This window comes from Dufourea novaeangliae, unplaced genomic scaffold (genome assembly GCF_001272555.1).
Source record: "Dufourea novaeangliae isolate 0120121106 unplaced genomic scaffold, ASM127255v1 scaffold89, whole genome shotgun sequence".
Lineage (NCBI taxonomy): Eukaryota > Metazoa > Arthropoda > Insecta > Hymenoptera > Halictidae > Dufourea > Dufourea novaeangliae.
The window spans coordinates 839,983-860,476 of record NW_015373988.1 but is presented as its reverse complement, the minus strand read 5'-3'; the positions used below and the strand labels follow the sequence as shown (position 1 = coordinate 860,476).

The 20,494-nt window shown below is 43.0% G+C and overlaps 1 protein-coding gene across 1 annotated transcript in view; it reads right to left on the bottom strand.

Moving 5' to 3' along the window:
• LOC107187588 (transmembrane and TPR repeat-containing protein 1-like) overlaps nucleotides 1-20,494 on the bottom strand; it is a 183,184-nt gene that overhangs the window by 29,300 nt on the left and 133,390 nt on the right. The window contains exons 7-10 of the mRNA XM_015575715.1: nucleotides 15,535-15,724; nucleotides 4,898-5,019; nucleotides 4,450-4,614; nucleotides 3,140-3,253 (exon numbers count right to left, since the gene is read on the bottom strand). Coding sequence (XP_015431201.1) covers nucleotides 3,140-3,253; nucleotides 4,450-4,614; nucleotides 4,898-5,019; nucleotides 15,535-15,724 — 591 coding nt within the window. The remainder of the gene's footprint in view (nucleotides 1-3,139; nucleotides 3,254-4,449; nucleotides 4,615-4,897; nucleotides 5,020-15,534; nucleotides 15,725-20,494) is intronic.

Sequence of the window (20,494 nt, the reverse complement as noted above, 5' to 3'; positions counted from 1 at the left end):
TTCAGAAATTCACGAATCGTTGCACTTTTCCATTTCCCGCAGCCCACACACCCCCACCCGCGGCTTCTGCCGGCTGTCAGCGTAAAAATCGGACGGGGTTACGACTAGAAGCGCGATAGACTGGACGAAATTTCGTCACACGTCTCGAGCTGATGAGGCATCGGTGGCGATCGCTGGCTGCTCCCCATCTTCCGGCAATTTTTACGATCCTCTTTTTTTCTTCCAGAACTTCTGAGATATAGACTTATTTATAGCGGAACTGTTGCGAATGAGGATTGATTGTGTTAGTTTGTGTAGGAATGCGATACGAACAACGTCGTTATTCCCATCAGTGGAAGGGTCCCTCTCGAGAACCAATCAAAACAGTGTAAACGGAAGGTAAGCAGAGGATCCGCTTTTACACCTTAATTTACTCTCCAAATACAACACGAAAGCACCCTGGTTTGCACACGCGGTGGACTAACAAAAGCGCATCGTGTTATCACTCCCCGTGACACAAATACAAAATATTTTCATTACTCAACGACAAACGAAAGGAAACCACGAAAATATCCCGCCTGAGATCGATCTACCCGCCTCGACACGGTCGCAAACTCGTGAACGCAATTCATAACGCCACGCACCATCGATTCGATAACGAATCCAATTAACAGACGACGGAAAATTAATAAACAAAGACTGCTCTGGAACAGCGAACCGTTCTTGTTATTATATCCACTAGCTGTCGATGGTGCACAGAATCGAAATTACTTCTCCCGACGTCTTTTATAATTTCCATTCTCTCATTGGACTCGCACCTGCGTCGTCGCGTCTCCCCCTTAATTAAGCCATGCGCGTTTCGTTTCCCTGCGTATGAAATAATATTGACAAAAGAAAAGATCGAAAAAAAAAAAAAGAAACGAAGAGCTGTGTAAACGCCTGTACTTCGTATCGGCGAGGATGTTTACACAAGATGGCGGAACAGACATTCGATGGTCCACCGCCGAAGCTACCGAAGGCTCTCCTATGCCGTGATGCAGAAAGCTGGCCGAACGAAACGTGAAAAGAAACGTGGGTACGGGGTTCTTCGTTCCATGGAACGAAGAAACGAAGGGGGGAGTCGGCTCATTGGAAGTGCCGACTTCAAAAGGATTTCGCGCGAAACGTGGAAGTGGAATTTTCATTATCGGAATACCAGTCGTTGTCAGTAAACCTCTTACAGCTTTGATAAGCGCGTCCCCCTCGCCCAGGCGTGTCTCGTCAGGCTCGCTAGAGAGGGCGCAGGAGGGAGAGGTAAACGAAAGAAAAAAGGAACGAAAGAAGAAAAAAAAATCGGAAGAAGAACCGATCGTGTAGATTTAAGCTTTCTCCTCGTTTGCCGACCGAGCTTCCGTCGGAGACATCGATTCCGTCGAGCGATCAGACGCTCGCGAACAGGGATCCATGACCGTTTTATTCGCTCGAAACGGACCGTCCGCCGTCCTCTCTGGCAGTCGAACGATTTTTAATTCACCAGGTCGGTGCAGCCTGATACAAGACGACCTCTTGTATGTGATTATCGCAACGATCCACCGATTCAGGACGTTCATTTCGCGCGTGTTACCGTCGAAATTATTGCTGAATCGATCGCGAGGGAGGAAAGGTGTGTGGCGTGAGGGAAACGGTGCGGTGAAAATCCGGCTGTCAGAGGGATGTCGGTGAGTAGCCTGATTTATGCACTTCTGGCCCCGCGGAACGGGATCGTGTCGTTTCGCGACGGTACGTTCGATGTTTCGGTTTTATATCTCTCCGAATCGCACGTTGAGCCCCATTTTTTTCGAAAGAAATACGTTGTTTTGAGATCGTGGTGTTTATAACATTGTTCCATGTTGAGTATAGTACCTTAATCACTTTCGACGGTGAATATTGACTAGTCAGATTCAAGTATAATGTTATTAAATATAATTATACTTTGTTACATTAATAGGAATATACTGTTTACATTATTACTAGACTGTGCGGATTTTATGCATTTATAGCATACATTACCATGTGAAATATACCAAATATTCGATAGAGTTCGATACATTTTTTATTTTATTTCTATCCCAATCGAATCCCCGAGAAAGTAAAGAACATTTTATTTTTACTCCTCCCTTTGTAAATCACGTCATAAAATGATATTTTGCATAAACATCCGCAGTCTAGTTCGAACTAAAAAAAAAACAACGATTGCACCAATGGAAATTAAAGTGAGTAGAAAATAATACAGAACAGGTGAAATTGTGAATTTTCCGCGGATGTAAGAGCAACCGATAACGATTGAACTCTTGAACTCCCGTCGGCGTATTAAGTGCCAACAGGGACGCGTGTCGCGTCGCTTTTCATATCGCGGGGCATTAAAACCGCATTTCGTCGTGTGGAACCGACGAGTCGAGAAGAATTTTCCGAGCAAACGAGGGGAAATTCATCGACCGCGAGTGGCTTTCAAATCGTCTGCGGGCAGACTGTCTGGGCGGGGGAGGGGTTCTCCTGGAAACACTTTCTCGCGAGAAAACCGCCGCGCTACGTGTATTTCCGAGCGCGGGGTTCGGTTTTAATGCAAATTGAAGCGGGGTAGTCTAGAGCCACGCGGAAGACTTAACAGTAGCTTTCCAGGGATGAGGGATCCTATTGAAGGGAAAGGACGATGTCGGCCGATGCCCTCGTCTGCACGCCTCCGGCTGGGATATTGAAAAAGGTTCCGCGCGTACATATGCATTATGCAGGGTGCTCGCGGCGCGTAAATGATCGTACACTTAATTCTCATGGTTTTCGAACGGGTAATCGAGGGCAGGTTCCTGGTGATTTTGAAATTAAACCTCTATATCAGTGAAGATTTCGTATTGTACATTTCTTGACGTTGAGATTCATTAACGAATTTGTCTGCGATTTTATTTTCGACGATACGAGAATCGTTTTTCAATCTTGTACGGATGATTAATTAATTGAAATTCTTGAATAGCTCGGAAGAGTAATTAGTAATCATTCTACGAAGTCTTAACAATTTGCTTGTTTTGTCCAAAACATGATGCCTATAAAGCATTATTGCCACGAAATATTTCGCATTGGTTTGTGGAAGCCTTAAGAGGTTAACAGAGCTCTCGGGCGGAATTAACAACATCAATGACGGTGTACTCACCAAAGGGCCAGCTGGTAATGCAGAATCGCACGGTTCGGCTGCGACATGTCTCTGAGGAAGTTGGCGAAGTTGTAATGCATCTTGGCGTTGTGGGGCAGGGACCGCAGGCCAGCTCTGCAACAACGCGATTCCGGGTCAGACAAGACCAGCTCGCTCTCCCATACACCCCTGCTACCCAAACCCCCTATGTCCTCTTTCTCTCGTCACCCCGTTATCTACGATAGCTAACGTTTCGTATCGTTGCGCACGGTCCAATTGCTACCGTGCAACTTTCGGTCATAGGCGCGAGACCGTCGACCTGGCTCCGTGCCACGAGCGTTGTTCGAGTCGTGACGGAGAGCCGGCCGTAAATCTTCGCGTAATTACTTCGCGATTTCGTGAATTCCGACGCGGGGATCACCGGCCGCCGCGAACGGGCTTACCACGTTGCGAATTACCAGTCGCAAAGGTTTCGATAACGCGGAACTCGTTTCTTAGAGTGTAACAATGGTTTGTACGGAGTTTTTCTTACGATAATATTTCATTGTAAATTTTGTATCTGGTTTCGATATGATCAGAATTTCTAGTACGTTCAAGTGTGATTTTGTGGAAATACTGTGGTCACGTAACCGTGTTACGGATGTATATTTTGATGAGATTAATGGATTTTTATGTAGTAGATAGATGGAAAGTATGTGATTGATGGGAAATAAATGATCGAACATGATTGCACTGTTACGACTTCCACGTAGTTTGTATAGATAGATTGAAATTTTGCGATTCTCTTTATATTTGCAGAATCTAATTTTCATCGACGTATAGAAATTAGGGAGAAGGTTCTGCGTGTTTTTCAGTAAAAAGGGGAACGTTAACATGTCCGAACGTCCATTTATTTCCTGGCGATCTGAGAAACGTCAAATGTGACACTTTATTCCACGAATTGTATAGTTTCGTATGCGTTTAAGTCAAAGTTTAATTTCGTTTTTTTTTTTATATGGTGTGGATGATATTAAATATTGTCTAAAACCTTTAAGTGTTTTCGAATGTTTAAATCGATAAATGGCATACACAATTTTGTTATTTTGAAGAACACACACAATTTCCAAAGGCACATATCCAAATAATATCCGCAGGAAGGGGTTAAAATAACATTCGATCAATTCTTAATCATCCCAGAAAACACATTGGATTTTCTTAGTCATATTTCATTCTCTTATTAGCTTGTGCGTCATCGGCCTAATGTTATCACAGGCTTTGTACACAACGATCGGTATGCAACAGAGCGGATCGAGATATATACTCGACGAAAGTGTACCAAACTATCGACTAACCTGAGCAGAGTCTCCCTGGACGTCCAGTCTCTGTTTCGCAGAACCGTTTTGTAACACCCCAAAATCAGAAGTAACGCTATCCCGGTTGTGATCAGACTTCTTCTGCGTGGACAGGCCGTCCAGCTGATTTGCATTCCGTATACGACCAACAGGATCCATCCGACACTGCGAAATTATATTTCCTCGTTTTGTATAAACTCTATCGTCTCTTAAATTATAAAATTCTTTCTAATGTTCTTAAATTTCTTCTTTCTCACGTATGGCAATTCTTCATTGTTAAAGTAACGTGTATTATAAGAAATAGTTACAATTAAAAAGCGTACGTAGTATGAAAAAATTCAATTCGTTAAACTTTTATTTCACGTAATATTTCGTTGAAATGATCCATGTATGACTTCTGTGCATTAGTATTATTCAGTAGTTACTATTATCGAAGTATGAGTATTACCTAGGTATGTAGAGTACTCGTTCCGCGACAACGAATCCAACAGTAATAAAAAGATTGGATGCGGGCAGGAACGGCAGTACCAGGAACATCCAACCGAGAAGAAGAGGCGGGTGCCTCTGTTGCTGGAAATGAAACACATGTTACCGCGTTAGACGCACACGCCGTAAAAGTGGTCCACCTTAGAACGAAATTGCTCGGTATTACCGCGGACTGTTGCGTTAGACACTAACGCCGAATTAAATAAACTTTATACGAGAAAAACCGTACCGTTTCGTTTCGCCGTCTTTAAAAACGTTAAGATTTACTCTGTAAAAAATTAAAAAGATATACGACACAACATGGAAATCATCACGATAACAAGAGAATAATGTAAATTTCCATTGTGTGAACAAATTCCTTTCCATAACAGTGGTTTAATGACATCGAAACTAGGTATTTTCTAAGCCAATTCAATTTCGTTCAATCACATGATTTTCCAAAGAATCTATTAGAGATTCGCAGCATTTAAACTTCTTCAATTCGCCTTCCTAGTCGTTTGATCCACCACAGAACTGGAAAACCTTAATTATCCATCAGAAGCAAGTACTAATACACAACAATTTAACTTCCAGAAGGGTCAACGGAAACTGGCGTCCGTGGTCGAAACGAGTTCATAGAAATCAAATCAACGAAAAGGAGGTGTATGTGCCTCCGATCCAGGGACACGTTTCGATCGCGTTCCATGGATCCATCGAAACGGGTTGTTTTCACAATTGCTGGAAATGGTATATAATCGACGGTTCATCGGCTACGGAAAATAGTGGCCGATGATTCGGTGAGGATGAAGACACCGCTGGTTCTACTGGCTCTTCTTTTGTGGATCGGTGCCGTCTTGTCCGCGCTCGAACGACGGGGATTTAACGAGCGAATAGCTGGACGAGGGGATCGTAAAACGCCCGTGGTCTACGACGAGGCAGGATTGTTGAGGGACGATCGAACGGGGGATGGACACCGGGAATCACGCGACAACGGGGCTGGATTAAAGTTCCCGGAAACGAGATCAGCGCGGCTGGCTTCGAGCGGAACTGATTGGGGAGGGTTGTTTCTTCCCGTCGCCGGGAGGCAGGTACGTTTGGACACGTTCTCGAGTATCAAAGGATCCTCGACGTCGGCCAACAAAGCTCGAGCGCGCTTTATTTTGATTCACCTTGGAGGCGACTCACAGCGGTGATAAATAAATACGGAGTTATTGCGACAGTGCTTGCCTCGAAGTGAGATCTTTCTTTGATGATCCAAAGGTGTTCGATAGTGGAAAAGAATTTTATCTCTTCCTTTCTAGTTTTCACAGTGATGAATATTCACAGTACAGTCAATGTTCTTATTTCTAATCATATAAGAGTTCTGCTGTCGCAGAAATTGATATTTATTATTTATTTATACGACACTCGACAAAAAAAAAATTGAATTGAAATAAAAGTATTTTTAAAAACATTTTAACTCAGTAATAGTTAGTTTAATATGAACTATAAAATGTCTCTATTTCTGCTCAGCGAAAATTGGGAGTGCCAAAACCAAACTTTAAATGTAGTCAACTATTCTATGGAGAACTGGTAGGAATAATAATTTAGCGATAAGAATAATGGAGGCAGAGACCTCATGCTCTTGATATTCAACTTTTCCTGTAAAGATCCAACTTTCAAAGTAAAAATTAAATACCATGTACCATGCAAGAATATATACTTTAACTGAGATTCCAATTGATTGTGTTAACTTTTCTATAAAAATAATCGATTACCGATAAAGCGAAGTCGATAGAATCTTCGAAAGAAATTTATTTAATTCTAACATCTAAATTTAATATGCAGGACGAGAATTCAAAGGATGACAAGGGACCATTGCTCTCTGTGTCTTCACTGGGAGGAAAAATCAAGGAGATCGGTGATTCACAGGAATTAAGTCGTGACTCTCGCTACGCAATATCGACCTGGGATTCTCCTAATTTGGACCTAGCTACGGAGGTTATCGCAGAGAAGCAGCATGGTATCGATAGACTCCTCGGATTGGGGGGTGCAACGGTGGAGGAAGCTACAAACGACGGAGATGGAATTCGGGGGATACTTGAAAATACCAAAGCAACATGGAGCAACGTGAAATCAAACGAAGGAAAACTGAAAGACAGCGAATTGGACGATTGGCTCGCGTTCCTATCGCCGTACAGTACGGGAATCCTTACGGAAACGTTGTTCAAATCGTCTGCTAAGCCACATTATACAAGAACAGAAAGAAAACATCAAAATAGAGAATCGCTTCGGAAGGCAAATGTGGACAGGACGTACGGTAGGTCTTCAGACTCTTTGATAGATCACCAGAAATCGTATGATTGGGATAGTATTTCGAGAAATGATGATGAGAGAAAACATAAACTATCTGGGGACAGTGAAGATGACGTTCTCCAGTGGAAATTGAACTTATATGGAGAATATTCTGACGATTCAGTTCCATGGGTCTGGAAAGATTATAAGATACCGAATGAAGAGGTGCGGTACAGTGACGAATACGAAGTGAAGCCTGTGTGGTTCTTGGAGAGAATAGAAAAGGATGGATCAGAAGAAGATGAACATTTATCCGAAAATGATAAAAATAGTCATAGTCATAATGCAAATCCAGACCATACAAAGAGCTACATTAAGAAAAATCACATACTCGAAGAAAATGGCAAAAGATACACTAATCAACAATTTTTGAAAAAGAAGCAGGACTTCGTTCCAGATCCTCGTGATGTATTAGCGAAATTGTATGGTGGTAGAAGGGATAAGAAAAGAAATGATGAATCCTTGGCTCGTAGTCCTCATACCAGGGATCGATACTTGAATTTACATGATAATAATATAGGTACTAATAGAATAAACGAAGAAAAATATAAACAAGATTTTGATAGATCAGTTCATATGCCTACTGGTAAAAGTAACAAAAAACGTGTGGAATCTATACATTCTGGCTCTCATGTGAAACCAGAGATACCAAATAAAATATATCATAAGAGGCCAAGATTTCAATATTTCTTCGACAAATTATCGGAAGTAAAGGATAAAAAAGGCATAGAAAATATCAATCTACAATATAACAGAATGAATGATCAAACAAGTGGATTACCAAGCTTTGAAAAAATTCACAGATTCCAGTTTAAGCCTCCAAAACGTCATTTTCCGGAATCTGGAAGCATCGGAATTGGTCGAAGCAACGATAATGGTGTACCTTATGATATAAAGTCGCACGGGACGAGGACCGAGCAAAATTCTCCTCGAAAAGATGCACGCGAAGAGATAGACACTCGTGAAAATATTCATGAAAAATATGATAAATACGCGAGTGCAGCTGAAACATCAATTCCTGCGTACACCGAGGAGAACGAACATAGCCACGTGAAGCATCGCGAGCGTATTGAAGAGGAATCACTGTCTGAGGAGGAAATAGACAGCGAGCGAGAGAAAGAAGCCTGGGAAAGAAATAAACACAATGCTCTGTCGACGAGACAGGGAAAGCACAGTATAAATTCTCACGAAAATATCGGAAACGAGTGGATAACATCAAACGAGAGAGTGAAAATGCTAACTATTGGAAACGACAGGGGTGACACAGAAAGGAAGAAACCTAAGTCAGGCAGTAGGAATGAAGAAAAACTTATATCAAATGGAGAACGGTATGTAAGTTTCGAGAATGGTGAGGCAGTTTCAGCTGAGGAAGACAAAGAGGATGAAAGAACAGATGATGAATGGTTCGAGAATAAGGAGAAGATGTATGGAGAATCTGCCGAGCATGAGAGTAAACAATACGATGACTCGTCTATTATTGCCAGCCAAGAAGAAAAATGGGCAGAACATTTATCAGACAGGAGTGATACAGATATACAGAATGGCTCGTACGGAAACCGTACCGATTCCTCGGATTCTTCTTATTCTTTGGGAACGTCGAGCCAAAGACGAGGGACAACAGAAGAACACGGAGTTGCATCATCGGAGGAAACTATGGAAGTCCATGAAGAAGATGAAATATCAAGAGCCAAGGATAAAGAAAACGAGGAAAACATTTCACGTAGAAAACATAATAAACAGTTACGAGAATACCAGGATGCTAATGGAGACAAACGAAATACAGGAATTTTAACAAAAGCGAATGAAGTTTTAACGGAAAAGAAAGAGTTTGAAACAGGATACGATCGATCAACAATCAGTAAAAAATCGAAAGTGGTAGGAAGGAATTATAAAGAAACTAAGAAAGATCGCCGTAAAATTCATTCAACAGAAGTGAGGAATAGAAAATTGGCCACCAAAATTTATGATGAGATGATTGAACATTTAAGAAAAAATCAGCTAAACCACAAGTCGAGTGTCGTTAATTCAATGGACTCGAAGATCACACGGAGCCAAACGAGGAAAAATGGCCCGCGAAGCGCAGAAACTTTAGCGAACGATCAGACATTAAACGTGTCAGCCGGTGCCGTTGCTCGAAGCGTCGTCGATTCCGCAGAAAACGTTGAATCACCTGTGACAACTGGTGGAACGCACCGCGCGAAAACAGGAGATGAAAACAGGGCGCATCAGTCAACCGGAGCTGACACATCTGAAGTGCAATCTACCGCAAACATTCGCGCTGGCGCAGCTGCGATTATAAGATACGACGCGTCGACAGGTGGCGATAATCAGGGCAAAACCGAGACACGCGACGTGAATTCGTATGAATCGACTTCCAAGGCTCCTGTTACGTCTGACCAGAGCTATTTAAATGAAAATAAAAAAGGTGATAAGTCTGATTGGACGTCAATCGAGACTTTAAGCGACGTTGAGAAGAAAATAAAGTCTGACGGTGATGTCAGTTCTCTCGAGGGACATGATCAAGTGGTAGAAAAAACTGGAGAAGACAATTCTTTAAATAGGAGTCAGCTGTCTCGAGAATTAGAAGCTGGCGAAGCTTCGTTAGAAAAGGATAGAGAGTTGAGAATAATGAAACAGACTGGGGCATCTAGAATGGACAGAGGAAATGAAAATCACGACGATGAGATGGTAAATATAGAGAATAACGGAATAATTAGTACAGATGTTAAGACTGATTTAGACGAATCCGAAGAGACTTTCATGTATCCAGGATTAGAGCGAAGGACAGAGGTACTCAAATCAATGATAAACAATTTACGTAAAGAATTTAATTCTGAGGATCTTTATAGGGCTCGATTAACGATTAAGGAACGTGGTGATAAAAATGGTATTGGAATTGAGACGGGAAACGACAATACAATAGTTTCAAGTGGAAAATCCATGTCTGATCACTCTAGCACAGATAAATTGGAAGGATCAGTTTCTGAAAAAATGGAAACAATTAAAATGTCTCATAATACAAATGCGGGTCGTTCGTCTGTAGTATTGATTGAGAATAACCGTCCGCATCTTGCCGAGACGCAGGCGGCTGAGTCGTCGGATGATTTAAACTCGGAACAAGCATCCTACTTTAAGTTTACTGGTAATAGCGATATCTCGAGAGGCCATCATATATCACGAGCAGCAATTAATCAACGGGCCGAGGAAGAATTGGAGGAAGAGAAAACGCCGGAACACCGTGTATCCCAGGATCATCTGTCTCAGCGTGGGAGTTACGAAATGATTAGTAATTTGTCACTTGAGAACGGGAAAAGAAATAAAGCAGACGAGAAAGAACAGAATTCTGTTACCCCTCTAACAAGCAATGAAGCTTACTCTGCGAAATCGAGCGAAGACGATTATAACGGAGGCACTTCAACCGAGCATCGCGGTGAATCGTCAGGAAATCTTCGATATGATACAGAAAAAAAGGACCATTTGAAAGAACACAATGAATCATTACGTAAAAGTGATAAAGTCCATTTACTAGAAACATTACAAAATGGTATACCTTCTGAAAGAGAAGAAGGGGCTAGGAGAACTTTCACCGAACCGTCAGAGAAGTGGGGGAACGGATTAAACGGTATGAATTCTCAAAGAAATGATGAATCTACCGCAGATGAAAACAAATCATCCATGGATCGCTTGAGCACGGTGGAAACGTTAGTAAAGGGACCCAGCCTGAATATCGAAGTGACTGAGAGTAATGATGTCACCGAGGGAATCGGCGAGTCATCGTTCGAGATGCACGCGACGAAAGCTGCGGCGACTGTTAGAGGTTCCAAGGAAAGTAATAAATCGCGGGCGAGCACGTACGATGGATTCGACGATACGCAGTCGTATGACGCGAATCTGAAGGGCGACGAGTCAGTAGCACGCAATTTTCCGGGAGCCGAGCACAGGGAACCGCCGTCATTAATCAGGGACAACGAGTCTGAGGCGCTGCCTATTACGAGTATCCGGTCTACTTTGAATACGAAAACAACCGTCGACAAGCTAAGCTCCTCAGGCGTGGATGAGAACCCAGTTATAAGTCGTTTAGCTGATGGATCCGCGACGCCTCCTATTACTTGGCCCGATAACGAACTATATAAGGGACCACCGATGGAAGCTGATGAAACCAGCAAGAAAACGCCACGTGACAAACTGCACAATTCTGGAATCATTGGACACTTGAATAAATTGCAGGATGGAAAGAAAAAGTTTTTAGGGGCGGAAGAAGTGAATGAAGTTGATGTCTCATCGGAAAGAGAAATCGAGGAGGCGAGAGACAGTATGATTGACTTAAACAGTACGTATGAACGAGTACAGAAGGACCAACATGCTCTCGGAGATGACTATGTGGATAAAGGTAGGATGAAACATGTGGAGATAATGGAGGGTGAATTTATAAAGGGTGCTTTGAGTACGTCACATATAACTGATTCATCGAGGGACGCCGGGCATATGATTGATAGCGACGGTGCCCGTCAGGAGTCTGAAAAGCCATCGTCTGTACTTACCGAGGCGAGTATCGAACGACAAGAGGAGGACAAAACGGTGTCACAGCTCTCCCGTGAAAGTGATGCATTGATCCACGAGAAGAATACGTTGGCGGAAAGTGCTGGGCATAGCGGTGCGTTTCAGGAAAACTATGGAGAATTAGAAACTGGGGAGGCAGTAGCCAATAGGAAAAAGTATGAAAATCATAATAGAAAAGAGGAAGGTAATGAATTGTCTGAATCAGCCTTAACGAACATCGATCATTCGGATGTATCTAAAGAAGAGACAAATGAAGAAGTATCTGGAGCTAAATTACATCATCCCTTCAAAGATCATGAAGATAACTCAGACGATTCTACTCGGAGCAAGGAACCCACCGGGCATTCTAAAACAATACCCAACGTTGAAGTAGAAACGCAGGTACGCAGGCCTTTGAGCGACGCTGAATTGGCTACGACTCTACCCTCTCCATTGACACAATTGGATACTACCTCAGAACGAGGAGGTGGAAGACACGTGACAGAAAATCCTGAGAGTTCTTCTAATGAGAGTCCACCCTCCGAAATAACTACCAGTAAACATGCTAACGAGTGGAGTAATAATCCGAGGAAATCACTCTCTGTAACAGATGACGAGATGAATAGCAATGATGAGACATTGTGGCAGACACATCACAAAAAGATGATTCTATATAAGCCAAGGCACGGTAATAAGCTAACGGACTCACTAAACCGACTGGATGTAAGACATAAGGATACGAATAAAAGTATTTTGGAGGAAGATGAAGAACAGATTGAGGAAAATAATTCAGAAAGTGGAAGACTTCACGAAAACACTGAACTTCGTAATTGGCAGATGACACCTAAGCCGGAAAAAGAATTGACAAAAAGCGACATTGATCAGTACACGACCGAAAATCTCGAAAATCTAGATCGCTATCCTAATGATAGAATTGACAAAGATAGAACAAGCGACAATGTGCCCCATTTCTCTCTAGACATTTCATCCAGTGAATCCAACGACGGAATGTCAGACGGTAAATCCGTAAAGAACCGGCAACCTAGTTTCTGGAAGTTCGCGAAACCAGCCGCGGAACGGAAATATAAAAGTGAACCTTTTGTTCCTGTACCATTGAAGCCGTTTAAACCTTATCCAGCAGAGAAAGGAACCGCGGGATACGGAGAACACTCACCTTCCGTGTCTTCGGACGGAGTTTCGAAAAGCGAAGTCGCGAATGAAGATTTATTCAACGACCTTGCGACTATATTCTCATCCGCTAGAGCTCCGGAACGTGTAAAAAGTGGCGAAGCACCAGTTACGGGGGATGTTTCGACCGATGTCGAAGCAACGGACGTCGAAGAACCAGCGAAGTCAACACCAGTCGAAAAGTTTTCAAATGTATCTAAAGTAAGTACCACCCAAGTGATGCTCAAAATTTATGTCTGAAGTTTATGAGTTATATTACGCTTAATCATGATTCACTGGTATATTGTCTCTCCGTTTCTTTCGTTTTGTTTAAAGGAGTCAGATAAAGCGAAGGTCGATGTCTACATTGTGAAACAGAAGCCCAACAGACCCGTAAAAGTTACACACGTGGAAAGCGTGAAGCCTTTCGTTGGAACTAGCGACCTAATACCAAGAAAGGTTTACAAAGAGATGCACGAAATGTTTAAGAAAAACCGACTGGAAGTACCGCCTGGGAAACGTGAAGTGCTCGTTTGAAAGATGTATCGATGGCAATGTAATCGTTGAAAACGCGAAGTATTATTTCCTTTACAACTTGTAGTCATGTTATAGCTTATAAATATCTAATGTAAATATAATAATCGATAAGAAATTTGTAACGTTAACCCGCGCTGCACTGATAACACTTCACTTTCTTCATTCAACTGGATATCGTCAGTATTTCTTCAGAATATTTACAGCACCATCTGTTCGATGATTAATTTTAATTACAGATTAAGCAAAAGTGGTACTCATTTCGGACTTATATAAGATACCTCGGCAACAAGAATTTGTCAGTTGCTTTCGAGGCTTCGTGGATACTAGCAGATCTAAAACAAGATATGAAAGCCTCGAGACCGAGGACTCAACAGAACTTACTGGCAATCACCGATCACTCCCTTGACCCTTCGACTATCATTAACCATCCCTCCAGCCCTCTTCGATCAACTGTGCACCCTTAAACGACCGCCTCCATCGGTCCCTCCGACCATTTCATCCCCCTAGGCAGAGAACAGTCCTTCAAGGACTATTGAACGGTCTTGAAGGTCCCACATGATCTCCTACGGGCTACCGAAAGGTCTTTGAAAGTCCTAAGAAATCTGGGTTAGGTAAGTCATTTTCAAAGACCATTCCATCATCATCCAGCTTCAACGAGCCACCAACGCCTCCGGTTTCCCTCATCCCCCTCCCGTTAAAGTGTGTCAAAGACGTACGCTGAATGCGAACAATGCAACATCGGGAACAATAGCCGAGAGGCGCTATTACAGAAACATCTTTGAAATCGGATGTTGGGCACAGAGATTATCGCGACGAGGGGGAAAAGAGGAGACAAGAACGGCCTCGTTCCGGAAAAAGACATCCGCCTTTGGTGGCCCCATCCAGTGTAGGCAGCTTGATCTCTAGTCCAATTTCCGCTCCGCGCAACGGGTAGAGAAGGGTGGGATGGGTTGGAAAAGGCACAAGTTAAAACCACAGTTATGGCCTCCTTCGAGAAAAGTGGCCCGCGCTGACCCGCAAGAAGGTGAACCTTAAAGGAGTCATTACGCTGTACGCTCAGCCGCGTTACTGATGGATGACCCGAAAGACAGAGGGTCAGGCGGTTGTATGCCCTACCGGTTGACTCGGCAGTTGCGCTGCAAAACTTTCTTCTGTGGCTTTCGGAGCCAAGTACAACTTCATCATAGCAAAGGGCACCCGAGTTTCCCGCCGGGAGCTACGAGCGTGAAACTTTGCGGTTCGTTGCTCCCAGCGTTCCGTGGCCGAAACGTTTAGCGGCCGAATGACTTTTTGCGGACGATCAACCGACCAGGCCATTTAACTTCCCGTTATTCCGTGAGCCCGTGTACAACATCGCCGGGAAACCTTAACCGAATTGCGAGGGAAAGTTGTAAAAAAAAGCATTTGGGAACGATTTAAGTATTATAAATGAGGGTATTTCGGGTGGTTTGATGGCGACATTAGAACACCTTCAGAACGAGCTGTATTTGTTCCTACGCTTTATTTGCTCCACTTGGCAGACGTTAAGGAAGTTAAGAGGAAGTATGTACTGTAAACAGACCATTCATAATGTTCTGGGCAATTTGGCGGTATTCTGTGCAGGATATAAAAAGAGGACCGTTTGAAAGTTCTCGGACGATTTGAAGATTTATATGAACCACTAACAGCAGCACTTATCTTGAACTTGAGACTTTTGGTCACGTTCCAGGTTAAGTTTCTTCTATCTTTTCCGAGTACTCCGCTTTACAAGGAACAATAAACAAGCACCGGTCGTGAGATCATTTATTTTTGAGATACTTCGTACTATATCGTGCGAAATAAACAAGCAACGGTCGTAAGACCATTTGTTCTTTGAGGCTTCTTCCTATAATATCATGTGACTTAAAGTTGTCTAACATTAATAGTATGCTTCATATCGGATTAGAACGTTCATAAAAGGGTTTTTAAAAACAAATATTTTGAATAATTCTGTTGTCTAGAATTCACGGTCCCCTTCAACTCAGAAAGTCCGTCCTAATTCGTCCGTTGATTCGCGGTGCTCACCTCGAAATCCGTGAAGGCTTTATACGTGAGGATGAGACAGCCGCCGAAGAACAGGCAGGTCGCCAGGTTCCTGGTGTCGGCCAACGAAGCGACCAAAGGAACGGATCCCATTTGCCAGTCGTGCGAGAGCGTTGCCGGGCAGAGCAGCAACCAGCAATTCAGCGCTGCCAGATAACAGAACGTCAATAACCTGAAAGCAAAAGGACACGAGACGCTCGTTAGCCCCGGGGTCGACACGCTGGATACGCAAAAATTCATGTAAAAATCAGCTCTATCTCTCTCTCTATTTCCATTTTATCGAAGGGCTCTTCGTTCGACGAAATTCCCGCAGAATAATCGAATTTCACCGGGGAACACTTGTACCGTAGTCATGTTCGTGGCACGCGCCCGCTTATTACTACCCGAAAGCGTCAATCACGTGTCATTGAAGTGGTCGAATCAGACGTGTCAAACGCAGACGCATTGGGAACGTTAAATATCGGATCTTGTTACCTTTCTTGCGAAATCGCGCGTGAAAGTAGATTGATCATTTCTCTGGACGGAAGTTTCAGTGGCATACCTTACACTTCCGGTTAAGCTTGCCTTCAGAGTATAAGGTAAAGACAATTATCGCTTAATGGTCTACTTATTCCTGTTCAGTGACTCGAAGATAGGGTTTAACAAAAGAATTCGATTGATCGTTTAATTAGAAATCTATAGAAAGGGAGACTCTAGCAGGAAATGCGGAATAGACAATCTCAAACCTATATTACCACCCCAAATATTACATCCACGTCTCCCAGAGTTTCACATATAGAACGCCAGCGAGTGTAGTTAACACACAGACGACCATTATCCCCCGAGAACAAGCAAAGTGACCCTCTACACGGCCCTAAATCAACCAAATTACTTCTTCCAAGCTTCCAAGCAACACTCCCACGTTCAGCACGACGTTCCTAGCAAAGCAGAATTGATTTCAAACAAGGCTCGAAGTGTCCTCGACGCACAACCGCATTAAATAGCCGTAGCTGATCGACCCACTCGAGCAATTACCATCAATACTTCCACTTCCCCCGATTCACTAGTCCCTTTTGTGCACGCGCAGATCGAAGTCACTTATCGGCAACCGGAGCGCCGCCAGCTTCCCCTTCATTCCTTTCTTTCGCCGGCGTTGCCACCGACAGTTTTCCTTCCGTGCGGCCATCTCCTCCTCCTGTTTCATCCCTTCATCCCTCGTTTTTTCACGCGTAAATTGCACGAGGATACTTCGCGAACGAACCGAGCTCCCACGGCCAGGCATTGTTCGACTGGCGGCGATCGGTGAAGAGGTCGAGCCATGGAGTGCGCTACCCTCCGATGCTGACGACGGGCTTCCATTTTCTCCCTATCAGTGTCTACCGATATAATCGCCGATATAATGCCCGGGCGTAACCCGCCGCCAAACCACCTCAGCCGTCTTCGAGGAGGATGTTGCATCGTCGCGCCTCTAACCCAGAGCTTACTCGGCAAGTTCCATTGTTTGGCGAACATGCCTCCATCGTGCACGACGCCCACGCGTACACGCGCCGTTAAATATTACCCGCGACATCGTGGGTGGGTGTTAACGCACCGAGCTCTGTATGATCCTCTCTAATTGTCCACGGCGACGGATACGGTTATCGTCGGAGCCGTCGGTGTTCGATTGTCTCTCGGTGAAGAGGTAATCGGAGACTCTGACGGTTGTGGTTTCAGACGGATATGTATCGTACGTTAGCTTCCCAAGCAAGGGTCGAAACGTATACAATTGTTTATAACTTTGAAAATATTAATTTTTCAATCCATGTTTATTAGGACTCTTTTTTTATCTTTTGGCAGGTATTAATTGTGTGTATCACCCTCTATAATACAGGTATTCTTTATCAGTAGTTAAATAAACTGCTCAGAAAAATTAGGGGATCCCTAATGTGACTGTATTACATTGAGCTTTTTCTGAAACGTAGCGTGTTTCGCTTTGCCATGCCCGGGGTTCTTGTACAACACCCTCGGATAACGAGTACCGCGCATGTTCCCCGTCATATTCTAAATTTAATAACACCGCCCCCGGGAGCTAGGTAACGGCGGACATTACATCTGACGTCACGACAGATTGTGTTGCAAACTAAATTCGTAGGGACATAATTATCCGCATTAACGAGGAACGTGGCAAAAAAAGAAAGGTGCGGGACAACTGGAGAATATAAATATAGTGACGGGCAAAGTGGCATTGTTCCGCCACTAGTTACACCTTTTCGTGCACATAAAGAGCAACGCGAAACATTTCCCGCTTCGGCCACGTACGCGCGTGCACACGCGTTCATTGCACGAACAATAGACCGCCGCCGAATTTGTTTCAAAAGAGCCTCGCTATAGATTATTAACACCCTACAGGCGAGTACTTCGCTGTTGTTTTTCGTCGAGAGCGGCATATTTGTGGCGCAGGTATGTGCGAAATGCTGGTACGCAATATTACAATAAATACAATGCACAAAGTCCTCCTTACTTTTCTATTATCCTCCATTTGCTATCTTTACAATGCTATTTCCTTTGTACCCTTATATTACGTATGTATTGTAATTTACACTATTATTAGAGTTTCGGGGAATATTAAAGAGTACACTGCGTGGCATAACTATAAAACCACTCTAATATTTTCAATCGTTATGTGTTGTGGTTAAAATAAAAACGAATCACTTCTTTCTAGGGAATATAGTCTATCTTTTTCTGGAGAAACATTATTTCGCAGCACGACTTCCGACATTGCATACTTAGTTCGTTTTTATTTTAACCATAATATATAAGAATTGAAAATTTTACGGTGGTTTTGATAGCATTACTACGCAGTGTATAACAAATTGTGTAGTGGATGATCTGAGAAACATTTTAAAACTATGTGCTATAGATGATGGCCTCTCGTGAGTCCAATAAAAAGTAACATACTCCCGTGCAGCTAGAATAGCAAATGTGAAACTTCCATGCTACCACAGGAAGTCCTACCTCAAATCCTAATATCCATAGTCTGAACTCAAAACAAACAACTTCCATATTTCCAAAAATATAGACTCTACACATTTCTAAAACGATAACGTCACTTTTGCTTGCCTAATATTCATTATTAATAATATCTTTCAAAAAGATCGAAACTTTGAGGGGTGCTCTCACCCATTAAAGTCGCGTCTCAGTCGATAAAAAAAATATGTATCCCTTATTTTTGACTGTTTAACAGACATACAAAGTTTCATCAAAATCAGAGGGAGACACTGCCGTGCCTTCCCTTGTAAGACTGAATGAGATAAAAAATCTGTATAAGTCTTTCAAAGAAATATATAAGATAAGATATACTTTATTTTTGAACGCCAAAAGAAACACGTTGAGAAACAAAGAAAACGTTTCTTTCCTCGAGATCGATTCGTCTACATTTTTGAAAGTTAAGTCCTCTTGGATTAAAACCATCAGTAGCTATTCAGTTTATTTGTTACGGCGAAGAAGCACGACACCTAAAATATTCTACTCCGCGTCGTCATTTATGCAACCACGTTTCTTTCTCGGAGATCGATTCGTCCCCAGTGCGTCATCGTTCCCGACACGGCAGACGCGAGATCGTCGTCTCGTTCCCTGTGGTTGAAAGTTGCCACATCGCGTCGCTCGACCGCTTTTAGAACGAGTTGCCGCGGACAGGAACGACATTGCGCAACGGTGCCATTATGTGCATAGAACGGTGGCAGGCGACGGCTTCAGACGAAGGATATGGGACACGGTACACGGGATACACGGGCGTCCCGAACTGCATTGCGGTATACTCGACTTCCCACTGAGTAAAGATGACCTTCCTCCTCGGCTTCCGTCACGGTAAACTGATCCGGTCTCGGCCCCCGGTACAATATGTCTTGTGTTTGCCCTTCCGGGACTTGCGTCTGGAGGAGACAGAAAACCCCTTGATTTCGACCACTCTATACACCCGGTTAATCCTTCGGATCCACTAAGATCCGCGAGATTGGACGAAAAGAAAACAAAGAATCGTCCCGACAAAGGTGTTCTTTGAATAACGGATATTGCTGACGAAATTTAGAAGGCGATTTGGATTCTTTAATAGACATTTCTTAAGATCCAGGATTTTTGTACCTTTGCTTTTCTCTCCTCTAAAGTTTGAAATGTGTGATAATACAGCCTGGCTCTGGGGTCCAGATATTATGTTCTTTCCATTCACATTTTTCGTCGCCTTAAAAAAACCTCTTCTCATCTTTGCAATTTCCGTTCTTAAACATTCCTAGAATCGACTCAATGAATACGAAAACCATCGAGACGATACAATATTAAATAGAAAAATTCAAAGTTTCTCTCTCTCTATATATATATGTCAACAGTGTGTTCAGATACTCGGTACGTCCGTGCGGAAATTAATAAACTGAACAGCGCCATCATAAATCTCGAAAATACCAGGGAAACCATATTCCTGCCATAAATAATGCCTAGCGTTCTTTTCTTCTTTTTTCGGCCCGCATCGCTTCCTTGGCATTATTTTACAAATGCCGAGCATTATAGTGGAGCTTCGTCGTAACGCTTTAACAATACGTCTGTTCTTCAGATATTACGTTCTCGTGGTGATGCCAAACCGCGCACCTCCATATATTACGTACAATGGCGCGGAAGCACGACGTGCGCACCACCTCGCCGCGCAACGATTTACAACGAGCAGAACGACTGTTTACTCTGGCTAACTTCCGGTTCAAAAAAAAAAAAGAAAAAAAATATAAGTTTTTTAACTTTCGCCAGTGGTCGGCTTCTTTTGTCACGAATAAAAAAAATATAGAGTATGCTATGTAAAAGAATTCAATTAACTTTTATTATATGAAAAGTACCAGTTGACACTCACATGACGCCAGTGTTGCGTTATCGGTCATCTAGACTGCGGGAGTTTATGCAACTTCATAATTTCCAATACAAATATCCATAAGCTAAAATAAAG